Source organism: Hyaena hyaena, unplaced genomic scaffold (genome assembly GCF_003009895.1).
Source record: "Hyaena hyaena isolate Hyena2069 unplaced genomic scaffold, ASM300989v1 scaffold_110, whole genome shotgun sequence".
NCBI lineage: Eukaryota > Metazoa > Chordata > Mammalia > Carnivora > Hyaenidae > Hyaena > Hyaena hyaena.
The window spans coordinates 2219774-2232492 of record NW_024080742.1 but is presented as its reverse complement, the minus strand read 5'-3'; the positions used below and the strand labels follow the sequence as shown (position 1 = coordinate 2232492).

Here is a 12719-nt window from a genome sequence, read left to right as displayed (position 1 = left end):
CGAGGTGCTGGCCTGGGGCAGTGACAGAGCCCAAAGCCCCTACAGACCTTGCACCTTGATTTATGTCCTGAGCTCATGGTGCTGGACCCACGGTTATTAATATATCCCGTGTACTGGTCTTGGAGGCTGAGGGTACATGGGATACGGGTGTTTATGCCTTTTAAGGCACAGTGTTCAGAGCGCATGGCTTTTCGGGGAGCTTTTTCTTCATGGTGATCCTGCCCTCCCCTGGATTTGGGAAAGTTTCCAGAGAGTCTGCAGGTGGACACTGCATCTGAGGCTGGCACACGCTCAGGCTGGGGATCCCTTCCTTCCAGGAAGTGAAATAACTTGTAGGGACTTCTGATCAAGATTAAGTGTGAGTTCACTTTTACTTTTTTTTAAATGTTAATTTATTCTTGAGAGGGAGAAAGAGTGTGAGCAGGGGAGGGGCAGGGAGAGAGGGAGACACAGAATCTGAAGCAGCTCCAGGCTCTGAGCTGACAGGACTGACAGGACGTGCACTCCCCTCCACGTGGGGCTTGAACTCACGAACCCATGAGATCATGACCTGATCTGAAGTCAGACGCTTAACTAGCTGAGCCTCCCAGGTGCCTCACTTTTTAAACCCTCCCATTCACTTCAAATACCCCAATTACATGTGTTTTAAATTTTTAATTAAAAAACATAGACTCAGAAATGTAATAAATATCCCTGCTGAACAAAAACAAAACAAAACTTACAGTGGGGAGCAGAGGCTGAGCTGCTGCTTTGCTGGACTCTGGGTCCCAAACAGGCTGTGGCATCTAGACACGAGACTCTCGGAGAGTGACAGGGGCCGCAAGTGCCCAGGCACAGAGACAGCCGGAGCCGGTGCCGGGCAGAAGACGGGGGAGGGCCTGGGTGGGTCTCCCTGCTGGGGACACATCCCAGCCCTGCTGTATACCTGCTGTATACCGTTTGGGGGCGCTGAGCCAGCAGCGTCAGAGCTGACCTAGACCAGCGTCCTGAGCACCACGTGGAGGCAAGCCCAGCATCCCCAGGCAGAGACAGTACTGAGAAGGAAGTGAGCCTCCTCAAGTGAGCATGCAGGTGGCAGTCCTGAGTGTGCAAGACTCGCAGTAAGGAAGAGCCCACAGGACTCACTGGGAAGCGAGTTTATATCCTCAGAAAGGCAAACAGTAGAAGTGTTTACAATGGATACAAATGATGTAGGTTTAAATTCTTCAAGAGATTGGTGATCTTGTGCGGGAGGCACATATGAGTCAAGAACAGATGGATAGGAAACACAGCCAGTTAGAGGTCCCGAAAATGAAAACCAGTCCCTGGAAAAATTCAGTGGTCACGAAAGTGCACAAATGGCCACACAGAGAGAACCAGTCACCTGGGAAGCAGGGCAGGACAGTGCCCAGGAAGCCCAGCAAAGAGAAAAGGAGAAAAAAAAGCTGCAGGAACTTTTGGATGCATGACAGAGTGAAAGACTCCACCAGTAGTCCTTCTAGAAAAAGAATAAAGGGAATGGCGGAGATGCAGTATGCGGTGAGAAAGACTTGAGTCTTCAGCTAATGATGCTGAAGATTGAGCAAGTGAAGCTGAGAACACTGAGGAAGAAGAGAAAATCTGAAATCCCTTAGGGATGCAGGGGTGTGGACTGCGGGCATCTGCATCATGAGGTAAGGGTTGTGGATGGCGTTGGCCCTGGCGTGGAGGGGGTTGGCCCTGGCCCTGGAGTGGAGGGGGGCAGCCTTGGCCCAGATTTGGAGGGGGGTGGCCTTGGCCCTGGAGTGGAGGGGGGTGGCCCTAGCATGGAGGGGGGTGGCCTTGGCCCTGGCGTGGAGGGGGCGGCCTTGGCCCTGGAGTGGAGGGGGGTGGCCCTGGCCCTGATTTGGAGGGGGGTGGCCTTGGCCCTGGAGTGGAAGGGGGTGGTCCTGGCATGGAGGGGGGTGGCCTTGGCCCTGGAGTGGAGGGGGGTAGCCCTGGCGTGGAGGGGGCGGCCTTGGCCCTGGCATGGAAGGGGGTGGCCCTAGCATGGAGGGGTGTGGCCTTAGCCCTGGTGTGGAGGGGGGTGGCCTTTGCCCTTGCTTGGAGGGGGCGGGGGCAGCTGGCGCGTGTCCTGTGGGTGGAGAACTGGGGTTGCCAGGCCATGGATGGTGGAGAGAGGCCAGGAGGACCTCACGCAGAGCGACGAACAAATCCAGTTGTGGGTTTTCAGGAGACCCTGGAGATGCTTGGGATTGCTGGGAGGGAACACAGTCTGCCCAGATTTGCCTTTTGCTTTTTCCCTTATTCATGTTACGGCTGAAATGGTTTTATCAGTAGACAACGTTTGCTTTTTCTACACAGTATTGAAGTAGAAGTAGCGACATCTGTGAGGGTGGGTCGCTACTGGCGACCTTCAGGACTATGCGTTTAATTATTCCCTAGCTACCGGTTGGGGTCTTATTCCGTGGCAAGCACTTAGGGATACGGAGATAAGGGAGACGAAAGTCCTAGGCCGCATACAACCTATGTTCTAGCAAGTCTGACAGGTAATTACTAAGTAAACAAATGTATAGAATATTGGGTAATGGTAAGAAAATAAAGAGCAGGTGTATGGGGGCAAATTTCATGTCCACCCAGAACCTCCGAATGTGACTTTATTTGTAAGTAGGGTCTTTGCAGATGGAATCAGTTACAATGAGGTCATACTGGCGTGGGTGTCCCCCAAAGCCACTGCCTAGTGTCCCTCTGAAGAGAGAGAGGGCCCAGAGACATGCCTGGGCAGGGGCCCGGTGAAGCAGAGGCACAGCCGCGAGCCAGGGACCCCCGCATGGCCGGCCACAGGCCTGCAGAACCGTGAGACAATCCGTTTCTGGGGCACCGTGCTCCCGCAGCCCAGGACACAAATGCAGGGGGTGGGTCCGATCCTGCCCTCCCCTCGGCCAGCCAGCCCTCGCGCCGGAACCTTCACGTGTTCGACTTTCTGTTCACGACTATTCCTGGAGGCGGCCACCCCTGGAACCCATCCCTCCCTTTATGCCCCAGACTTGCTTCCCAGTCATGAAGAACAAGGAAGCTCCATGCTTTGAAGGCAAACCAAGTTTTCGGTGAGTTGAGGGCTTCATAACATTTAAGAGTACGTAGGCAATTCCAGGTTTCTAGACCAAGAAAGAAGCACCGTCTGAACCGCACGCGGCTCCCCTCCTGACTCCCGGAGCACCTCTGCCCCCCCTTGTCAGCCCCGTGGCTGCAGAACCTGGGTCTCCTCTGCCCCCAGTACGCACCCCTGCCCTGTGGGGCTCCAGGGGCTTCCCTGATCCGCCTCCAAACCCCAATTTCATCTGCTGTTCTCGAGATCATTCAGTCGCTGCTGCAAAAACTCTTAGACAAAGTCCATCAAGTGAGATTTAAAGGAGGAAAAAGAAGGCTGTGACCCAACGGCAGCCAGGACGTCTTAGACACTAAGTTGGGCAGTGCTGGCCCAGGGCTGACGATTTGGGAGTCCCACCCTTCACCCCCACATTGAAGGCCACGCTGCCCAGTCTAGGTGTGGAGTCAGAGACAAGTTCTTGTCTCAGAGAAGCTACTCTCTAGCTCCAAACGGTGATACTGCTGTCACCGCACTGTGACTTTCATGCTGTGACTTCGGTGACCTTGGGCACCTGCCTGTGGGAGAGACAGCAAGTCTGCCCTGTGCTGTGAACTGCGTGCATGTTTGCAGATGTTGGAAGCTGTGCAGAGCCGGGTGCTCCTTCTGCCTGATGCTCTGAGAGGCCCAGATCTGTTGTGCCCGAATCGCGAGTCCCCAGAGACCCCCAAGGAGCCAACACCGATGCAAGTACGTAAAGGTCTTTATTACAAGCTCGAGCTGGGGCTCACCCTCCTACTGGCGCAGTGGCAGCAGGGTGAAGCCCTGAACAATGGCGAGCAGGGTTTTTATGGGGTCAGGGACGGGGGTGTTACAGTAACACGTTGTACGTATAGCATCATCACATAAGCACCAATTACGATTGTACAGCGCCCATGGTAACAACTCTGACCATTCAGCATCCGTGAGGCATCCGTTACTTTTGGCGGGACCCTTTCATGACCTTTGAGAATCCTTTGAAAATGACCAATTATGAGGTGGGCTCAAAGGGCCCACGTGGGGTTTAGGCAAGGGGTGAGTGATTGGCTAGTTTGTACAGAGTAACTGTCTACAGTTCCCAGCCCTGACTCAGACCACAGGAATGTTACACGTTTCTTTGATTGGCTGATCCGAGGGAGGTCCGAGGGTGGCTTCAGCTGGAACTGGGGCTTCGTGCAGCCCGAGCTTCCTCTTAATTGAGGACTTAATTTCAGGCTCCTCAGATCCTCGGCCAGACTGGAGGGAATGAGAAGGGGGACAAGACTCCTTTCTGAGGTGACATCACAGGCGGACGATGACTGCTTTCTCCTTCCCCGCGGCCTGCGTGGGGCAGAGACCAGAGAGAGGGAGAAAACACTCGCCCTTGAAGTTCGACGCTCGGTCATCCGACAGGCTGTCTGCCGTCCAGGATGGAGCACTGTGTGCAGAGCCTTGGGGCTGAAGAGGGCCGGATGCTGTGTGCTCGGGCCTCCTGAAGCCACACGGTCATGGCCATGCCTCCCACCTGTCTCTGAGCCTGTGCCGTCTGCGATCATGACCACACCCAGCTCCTCCTCCATACCCGGGCTCCGGGCAGTCCCTGGTGAGACACTGGCGGTCCTTGGGACTTGCTGGGGAGCCCTGCTCCGTGGAACCGATTCCTTCCTCCTGGAGTGCGTCCAGGCTGCCCTCGGAAGGCCACGCCCCCTTCCTGCTCATTCTTCAAGGGACAACCATTGCTGTCAGAGTTAGTTAATCTCTGCAGGCTCCCTGGCTCCGTTCAATGCCTGCAGGGGAAGTAACAGATCTCAGAAAAACCTCAGTGTTTTTTTTGTTTTTTTTTTTGGTTTGAGGGTTTATTTTTAATCCTGTCATAGTGAGATAAACTAGGTGAATAAAGCCTTCTCTTCTGTATTATAACAAATTCATTCAAGCCGACCTGGGGCAGAAGCAGTCACACAGGCCTCCAGGAGACGGGTAAGTAGAGTTCTGGTGTGCAGGTTGACCGGGCACTAAACTTTCTCACAAGTGGAAATGGGCTGGGCTGATGGGCCTCTGCGTGTATTGGGAGGAAGCAAGCTTGGCCCAGGCTGTGTGGGAGGCAACAGTTTCATTTTCTATTGTTTATCCTATTCAATAGTCAAAATGAAACAAGGACGCAAATGTGGAGGGGCTGGGTTTTATCCACATCTCCCCCCTTCCCCCCATTTAGGGCGCCTGGTGTTTTTGAGGCAGGTGGTGGAAGGTCTTGGTTAAGGCAGCCATGGTGATCTCCGGGCTGCCGTCAGCTAAGCACCCAGAGGATCCAACTTCATCCGGTTGTTGGCTGGAGCTGGTAGAGAGGAGAGTAGAATCAGGCCTGCGTCCTGTCCCCTGGAAAGCCAGGCAACAGCCCGGGAGGGGAGACTTTAAGGAGGTGGGTCTGGATTGGGGTTGGGGGTTTACACCATAGATGTGGGCATGACTTTGAGAAGTCTTAAAATGTTTAAAAATAAGATTCAGCACCAGGGTACTTGGAAATTTGTTCCAAACCAAAGAACAACTGGCTGGAATTAGCAGAAGCCTGTGGAGCAGCGAGGTTTCCTCTGTGATGGGCCTGCAGCTCACGGCTGGGCTCCCCGCTCCCTGAAAGAAGACACCAGACCCAGGCCCTTCCCCGCTCTGCCCCCAGCCCCATTCCTCAACTTCCCATTCTCTAGCAACTTTCTTCCTTCTGCAAAGGCCAAAATCAGGGATAGCCTTTCTAAATCTCCAGAATTTTGTTGGGTGATTAGTTCAAAGTCAAGCTTGACTATAACACAAGGAGGCAAACAGATAAAGGCACGTGAGAGACTCCAGACAGGAGCAGATGTGCAGCCTGGCGTCGGCCTAGTATCTTAAAGGCAGGGCTGGTGTCCAGAATCAATGTCAATACCGTGCGCCTCGTAGCAAAGGACATCAGCGCTCCATCTGCTCGGCAGGGAGGGGGAGGGAAAGCAAGGTGGTGTAGACCCTTGATGTCTGGGCCGCATCACCAGGAGCAGCCTTTTGGGAAGGTCAGTCCTTGGCATACGGCTCCCACTGGGAAGGGTTTAGTTCCCACTGAAATTGGAAGTGTTCTCAGGCCTTACAATCATAGTTTTTCCCTCTTTGCCCTTGGCTCCCTTTTCTTCTTCAAATTCCCCTTTTTGCTTTTCATCAGAGAGGAGCATCAGATAATTTTTAACAGAAACGGAATGAATGAATAATAAAAGTTCAAATACTGATTTGGGTGTATTGGCTGCAAAAAAAATAACTTACTCCATTTCATAGGGCTTTTCCTGGGTGCTCAGAGCTCCATCTTCCTGCTACTGTGGGTCTCAAGGGGTCATTTCCCCCTGACTTACTTATTTGCAGACTTCAGCCTTTGGCTCTGCCCCACAGAGCCTAGCTGGACGCAGCTGGATCCCTACCGGAATAGAAGGCAAAGGGAGCTCATGAACGGCCCGCTGGCGCCATCTACTGGACAAAGTTCTTGATCCGTTCTTGAATGAGCGCGCTTCACCTTGATCGTTACTACCTTGCTTCCTTGATGGACATTTCTCTGACTCAGTAATATACGTATATTATTGAGTGAGTGCTTATATTTGTTTCCATAACAGCTGTACTGCTCTATAATTCACATGCCTGACAATTCACCCATTTAAAGTCTGCAGTTCCATGGCCTTTAGTAGATTGACTTGTGCAGCATTGTCACAATCCCAGAATCTGTCATCACCCCAACAGACCCCCAGGCCAGGAGCAGTCACTTCCCATCCTCCTCATCCCCCCAGCCCTAGGCAATCAGCAACGTGCTTTCTGTCTCTGGATTTGCCTATTCTGGACAATCTGTAGTTTTTTGTGTCTGGTTTCACTTAGCAAGGTGTTAGAGGCTCGTGCCGGCAGTAGCAGGTATCAGTCCTTCATTTGTTTTTAGGGCTGAGCAACAGCCTTTTCTGTCTCCCCCACTGATGGCCATTGGGATTGTCTCCACCTTTCGGCTGTTACGAATAATGCTGCCATAATGGTCGCGTACGGGTTTTTGTGTGGACATGTGTTTTCATCTCTCTTGAGTACGTACCTAGTAGCGGAATTGCTGTGTCATATGGTAACTGTTTAGTCACCTGAGGGCCTGCCAGACTGTTTTCCACAGCAGCTGCTCATTTCACACCCCCACCAGCGGCACGTGAAGGGTCCGGTTTCTTCACATCCTCCCCAATGCTTGTCACCATCTGACTTCTTGATTTCAACCATCCTTATGGGTGTGAATTGTCTTATTGTGATTTGATTTGATTTTCATTTCCCTGATGGCTAATGCAAGTGAGCATCTTTTCATGTGCTTGTTGGCCATGTGTATATTTTCTTTGGAGGAATGTTTATTCTTTGCCCGGTTTTTAAACCGGGTTAATTTGTATTTTATTACTGAGTTGTTGTTTCTTATACCTGTAGACACAAGTCCTCACCTTGGCTGTGCCGGCGCATGGGAGGAGGCAAACTACATCCAAAATGTGCCAAAGTCCAGAAGGGAGAGCTGGTTTGGAAGAAGGGAATTAGTTTAGTTCTGACCTGATAGCCCTACCCTCATCCGGACCCCGTTTTTCTGCTCTGTGCCCAGCTTGGAGCGCACTCTGGGGGTAGAGGGATCGCTGGGCAGGGAGGAGGGGGGAGACTGGGGTCTTGAGCTGGTCCCACATTTATAGGCGAGGGAAGGAAGGGACCCCTCAGGGACGGAAGCAGAGAGGCCAGAGCAGGTCACTGGGAAGACGAGAGATGGGGGGGGCCTCCCAGCTGGAGTGTGGGGCTGTCAGTGTCTAAGTGATCACCAGGCCTTCCAGGTCATTTATCACTGCAGGGCTTGTAAGTTTCTTTTTAAGGGACTCTAGCTTCAGGAGCGGATGGAAGAAACCCACAATACCACACCGGATTTTTGAGAGTCCTTACCAATTTTTTTTTTTTTTTTTTTACTAATAAACTGATCACTCAAAAAAAAATTTTTTTTTAATTGCCTCGCATTTCTCTCTCTCTCTCTCTGCCTGGGATGCGGAGCGCTGACTTGCCTTCGCAGGAGGAGAGCCAGAAGGAGAGATGGCATGTTAACAAGCTTGTTCAGTTGGTTTCTATCTTGTTAAAATTCTTTAGCATTGAAAATGAAGTTGTTTCTTGTTTCCGTGAAGATAGAGCAAAAACTCTTCTTTCCTGTTCTACTACCTTTTGTTATTTTAATCTAAATGACTGGGAGTAGCTGTGTTGGATAATTAAGCTTTCTTGAAGTATTTGAAAGGTCGAAAGTTCAAAATCTGGTATTTGTTTCTGCTGTCTCTGCCTGATCCCCACTCCAGGCGTCCTCTCTCCTGGCTTACCTGGTGCTGCTTGAGGGAGGCATGTTCTCTCCGTCATCACCACCCGCCGGGCTGCTGGAGAGGGTCTTCCGTTACATTGACCTCCACCAGAATGAGTTTGTGCAGGTAGGAGAAACCACACCCACAAAACGCTTGCATGCTATACCCTTTGGGGATCTGGGTGAGTGGTTATTTGCTGGGAGGTATGGTTTTTTTTTTTTTTTCCCTGACAACTTAATTCCATTTAAAATGCCCTTGAGTCTTCACTGAATTAAACTAAGAAGTATTTGTGGGGTGCCTGGATGGCTCAATTGGTTAAGCATCCAACTTTGGTTCAGGTCATGATGTCATGGTTTGTGGGTTCGAGCCCTGCATTGGGCTCTGTGCTGACAGCTCAGAGCCTGGAGCTGCTTCAGATCCTCTGTCCCCCTCCCTCTCTGACTCTCCCCCACTCATGCTCAGTGTTTCTCTCTCTCTCTCTCTCTCAAAAGTAAATATTAAAAAAAAAAAATATTTGTTAGATTTAGGTAAGAGATCCCTTGTAGCCATGCCTCCTGGGGGGGGGGCATTCCCAGAGCGCTTCTCAGGCTGTCCTCCTGGTGCTGACGCCTGCTGAGCCCACACTGGCCCTAGGCCACCCTCAGAGCGCCCACTTCCCCCTTTACAGGGGCCCTTGCTGAGGTCCCTCCTCCTGCAAAGCCTGCCTGAGACTCCTCCCCCATGACGCCATCCCAGGGTAATACCACCTGGCTGCAGCAAGCTTTAGGTCCAGAGTTCTGCCGAGTTCAATGTCAAAGCTGTTTGGTAGACCTTGTGCAGCACTTTATCTCCTCCCTTAGAATCCTCGGCTCCATTCCTAATCCAGTGCATGGCGAACGGCATGTGGTGTGGGCATACATCTCGGGGCAGGGGGGGGGGGAGGAGAGGGAGAGGGGAGGAGGAGCAGAAAGCAGAGAGGGGGCCTGGGAACAGAAAGGGTGGGGGCAGGGAAGGGCTGTAGCCACCATCCCCCAGCAAGTCCCCTCAGGACTTTGTACCCTGAGTCCCCACGCCATGTCTGGCACATGATTCGTGTTCAGTACACGTGTACTGGATCAAGCAGCCAAAGTTGGCGATATTCATGGGCAGACAGATGGGAAAAGCTTGTGTCTCATGCTCACACATGAAGCCGAAAGGCCAGGCCACTGGCCCCACACTTGACCTTCGTGGAATCCTTCCTCATACTTACGGGTGTCTTTACTTCGCATAGTGCCTGTTGGGTTTTTGAAACCCAAGTGGAGACTCCAGCGTAGTTTGGAATTAATGAGGGAGACGGACAGCGTGTGGTGAACACTGTTGATTTGGGTCTTTCAGCCCAAACTCTCCTTTCCGCAGTCTCCTCACAGGTATCCAGTCCATTGCCTTTAGGGATTACTTGGCAGCCTCTGCTCTATAAATGTCAGATTAAGATGCAAAACACAATATTCATTCAGGTTAAATTAATGTCTTCATACTAAAAATAAAAGTACCAGAACAGGGAAAGAGACCAAACTGAAATAAGTTAGGGAGTCCAAGATCGGTATCTAAAATATGTGTGGGTTTTAATGAAAATGGTGGCTGTCCCAATATCAGCAGCTCAAGCCCCAATAGTGGAATGTGATTGATTATTATTTAAAAATTTTTTAAAAATATTTATTTATTTTAGAGAGAGTGCGAGTGGGGGAGGGGCAGAGAAGGAGGGAGTCACAGAATCTGAAGCTGCTCCAGGCTCTGGGCTGTCAGAACAGAGTCCGACAAGGGGCTCGAACTCACGAGCTGTGAGATCATGACCTGAGGCAAAGTTGGATGCCGGACTGAGCCCCCCAGGCGCCCCTGTGATTGATTATTATTGATAACTCAATGCTAGCTGGTGTTGATTGGGTGCCCCTTAGGGCCCAGGCACCAAGTAAGTCGTGTGTAGCCATCTTCCCAGATCCTTGCGGGAAGGAACCCTTGCTGTCCTCATGGCTTCCCTCACTTCTGTGGCCAGAGGTGTGTATATTACACACACCCAACGACCGTCTAGCTCTCTGGACACCAATGGGGCACCCCAAGTCCAGCTCCCTTGACACCACCTGCCTGGTGTGAGCGTCATCCCCCTTACCCCCTCCACCAACTGTGGACGCCAGTCACAGGTAATGAGCCCCCAGTTACCCACGTGTTCGCTACAGCTCCCCTGACCCCCGCTCCGGCCCCATCGTTCGCTAGAACAGCTCCAGAACTCGGGGAGACGCTTACGGTTGCCACACGTTATGTAATAAAGGACATGATAAAGGGTGTGTATGAGCAGCTGGATGACGGGGCACAGAGGGCAGGGCCCAGAAGCACCTTTTGTCCCTGAGGGGCTGGGGTGCGCCACACTCCCGGGCTGTGGGTGCAGCCACCACCGTGGAAGGCCTCTGAGCCCCGTGCTTCCAGGGACGCTGATGGAGGCCTCGTCACGTAGGCGTGATTGGTTATGAACCTGTCTCCAGCCCCCCTTCCCTGCCCAGAGGACGGGGCTGGGGTCGGAAGCCCCACGCTTCTAGTCACAGCTTCGTCTTCCTGGTGACCCGCCCCGTCCAGAAGCCCGTTAGAACTGCCTCATTAGAGCAAAATATGCTCCTGTCTCCCAGGACATTCCAGAGAGAGAGGAGCTCTGTTTCAGGTGACCAGTCTCTGAACAAAAGGTGCTCCTGGCACCTTCAGCTCAAGGGAAATTACAAAGGTTTTAGGGGCTCTGGCCAAGAGCCCAGGACAAAGATCAAAATGTACATTTCTTATTGTGTGACAGTGTCCCACTCACAACCACCCGCAGTAGAGAGCACTGCCCTCCTCGTAGGGATGACGGAGCCGAGGCCGCAGGCTTGAGGAACCTATGTGGGTCATACAGCTCGAAGTGGGGAACCCGGTGCAGGAGGCAAGGCTGTCTGCCTGCACAGGCCCGAGTGTAAGCCCCCGGGCTACACTGCCTACTGGGTTCTGGAGGTGCAGGGGGGCCGACCACGAAACCTACATGCGGAGGGTGGTCAGGGAGCCCTACAGCCCAGCCGAGACCACCGTGGGGTTAAGCACAGTGAGCAGCGAGGGCCAGGCGCCTCCGGGGCCTTGTGGGAGGCCCGGCGTCCTGGAGCAGAGCCGCCAGACAGCTGCCCCCGTTCTCAATAAACCAGAAGTGGTGGGTCAGGACCCCCTGTGCACCTGGTGGCGGAAGGCATCCCCGCGCCCAACCTGCCTTGCTCTGTTCCTCTTTACGAAGCGAACGTCTCTACCAGCCCGTCCGGCACTTACTTTTGAATGTTGCGTGTTTGCCGGCTCAGTGTTGAGGTCAGATGAAGAGGGGGAATTTGGGGTCCCCCTCCCTGGAGTCACGTCTCAGTGAGGTGCGCCCCACCCAGAGAGGGTGTGGATGACACCCCTGTCGCCTTTCCCCACAGATCCTTAAGGAGTGGGTGGCTGTTGAGAGTGACTCCGTGCAGCCCGTGCCCCACCTCAGGCAAGAGCTCTTCCGAATGATGGCCCTGGCCGCGGACAAGCTTCGGTGCCTGGGTGCCAGCGTGGACTCCGTGGACACCGGTTTTCAGCAGGTGTTGATGGCCCCTCCCCCGCGGCGAGCTGGGCCATCTCTGCGCCCGACAGCTGTGCCTTCCCCTGGGGGTGGGAAGACGGGAACTGGCTTCAGTCCTCCGGGAAAACGCCCTACAGCCTTGATACCCGATAAAGGTGAAAAATTACACCTTGTCCCTGACGAGATGGTTTACTGATCTCTCCTGCCAGGACTGGGAAGGCCCCCTCCGTGTTCATTCACAGCCTTCACGTGTGCTTCAGGTTACTCCCCAACCATCCTTTCCCTTACGTTCAAAGGCACCTTTCTCAAAGGACCCAGTCTTTCATCAGAATTACTGCTTATTACTGTGTCTCGGTCGCAAATGGCAATCCTTATTTTAAGTGCCAGTGCCGCCTGCTTCAGCATTGACAAGTCCCCAAATGGTCCGCTTTCCAGAACCACATCCACCGAACTTAAGCCCTTTGAGTCCGAGTTCATACTGAAGAGCATGTTCGATTAAGTTGATTGTCACCATGCATCTAAAACCGTGCTTTACTTTTGATTATGTTTTCGGTTTTAATTAAGTTCTCATGGTACCGATTTTCAAGGTAGATAAGGTGATGATCAGAAAAATTATGTGAGCTCTACAAAAAAAGAAAAAAAAAAACAGAAACAAAACAGGACTCCTAATGTTATGCCTGTGAATTTTCTGGAAGAACTAGACAATGCTTTTTTTTTTTTTCTTTTTCTTTTTATGTGATCTGTTTTTCTTCTG

At 52.5% G+C, this 12719-nt stretch overlaps 1 protein-coding gene across 2 annotated transcripts in view; it reads left to right on the top strand.

Annotated features, from left to right (window-relative positions):
* CNDP1 (carnosine dipeptidase 1) overlaps positions 1-12719 on the top strand; it is a 40343-nt gene that overhangs the window by 6690 nt on the left and 20934 nt on the right. The window contains exons 1-3 of one of the 2 annotated variants that reach the window (XM_039236414.1): positions 4350-5041; positions 8401-8526; positions 11835-11984. In XM_039236414.1, coding sequence (XP_039092345.1) covers positions 8443-8526; positions 11835-11984 — 234 coding nt within the window. In that variant the 5' untranslated portion in view covers positions 4350-5041; positions 8401-8442. Of the gene's footprint in view, positions 1-4349; positions 5042-8400; positions 8527-11834; positions 11985-12719 lie in introns of those variants that run through there. The other variant, XM_039236413.1, reaches the window with a different exon arrangement.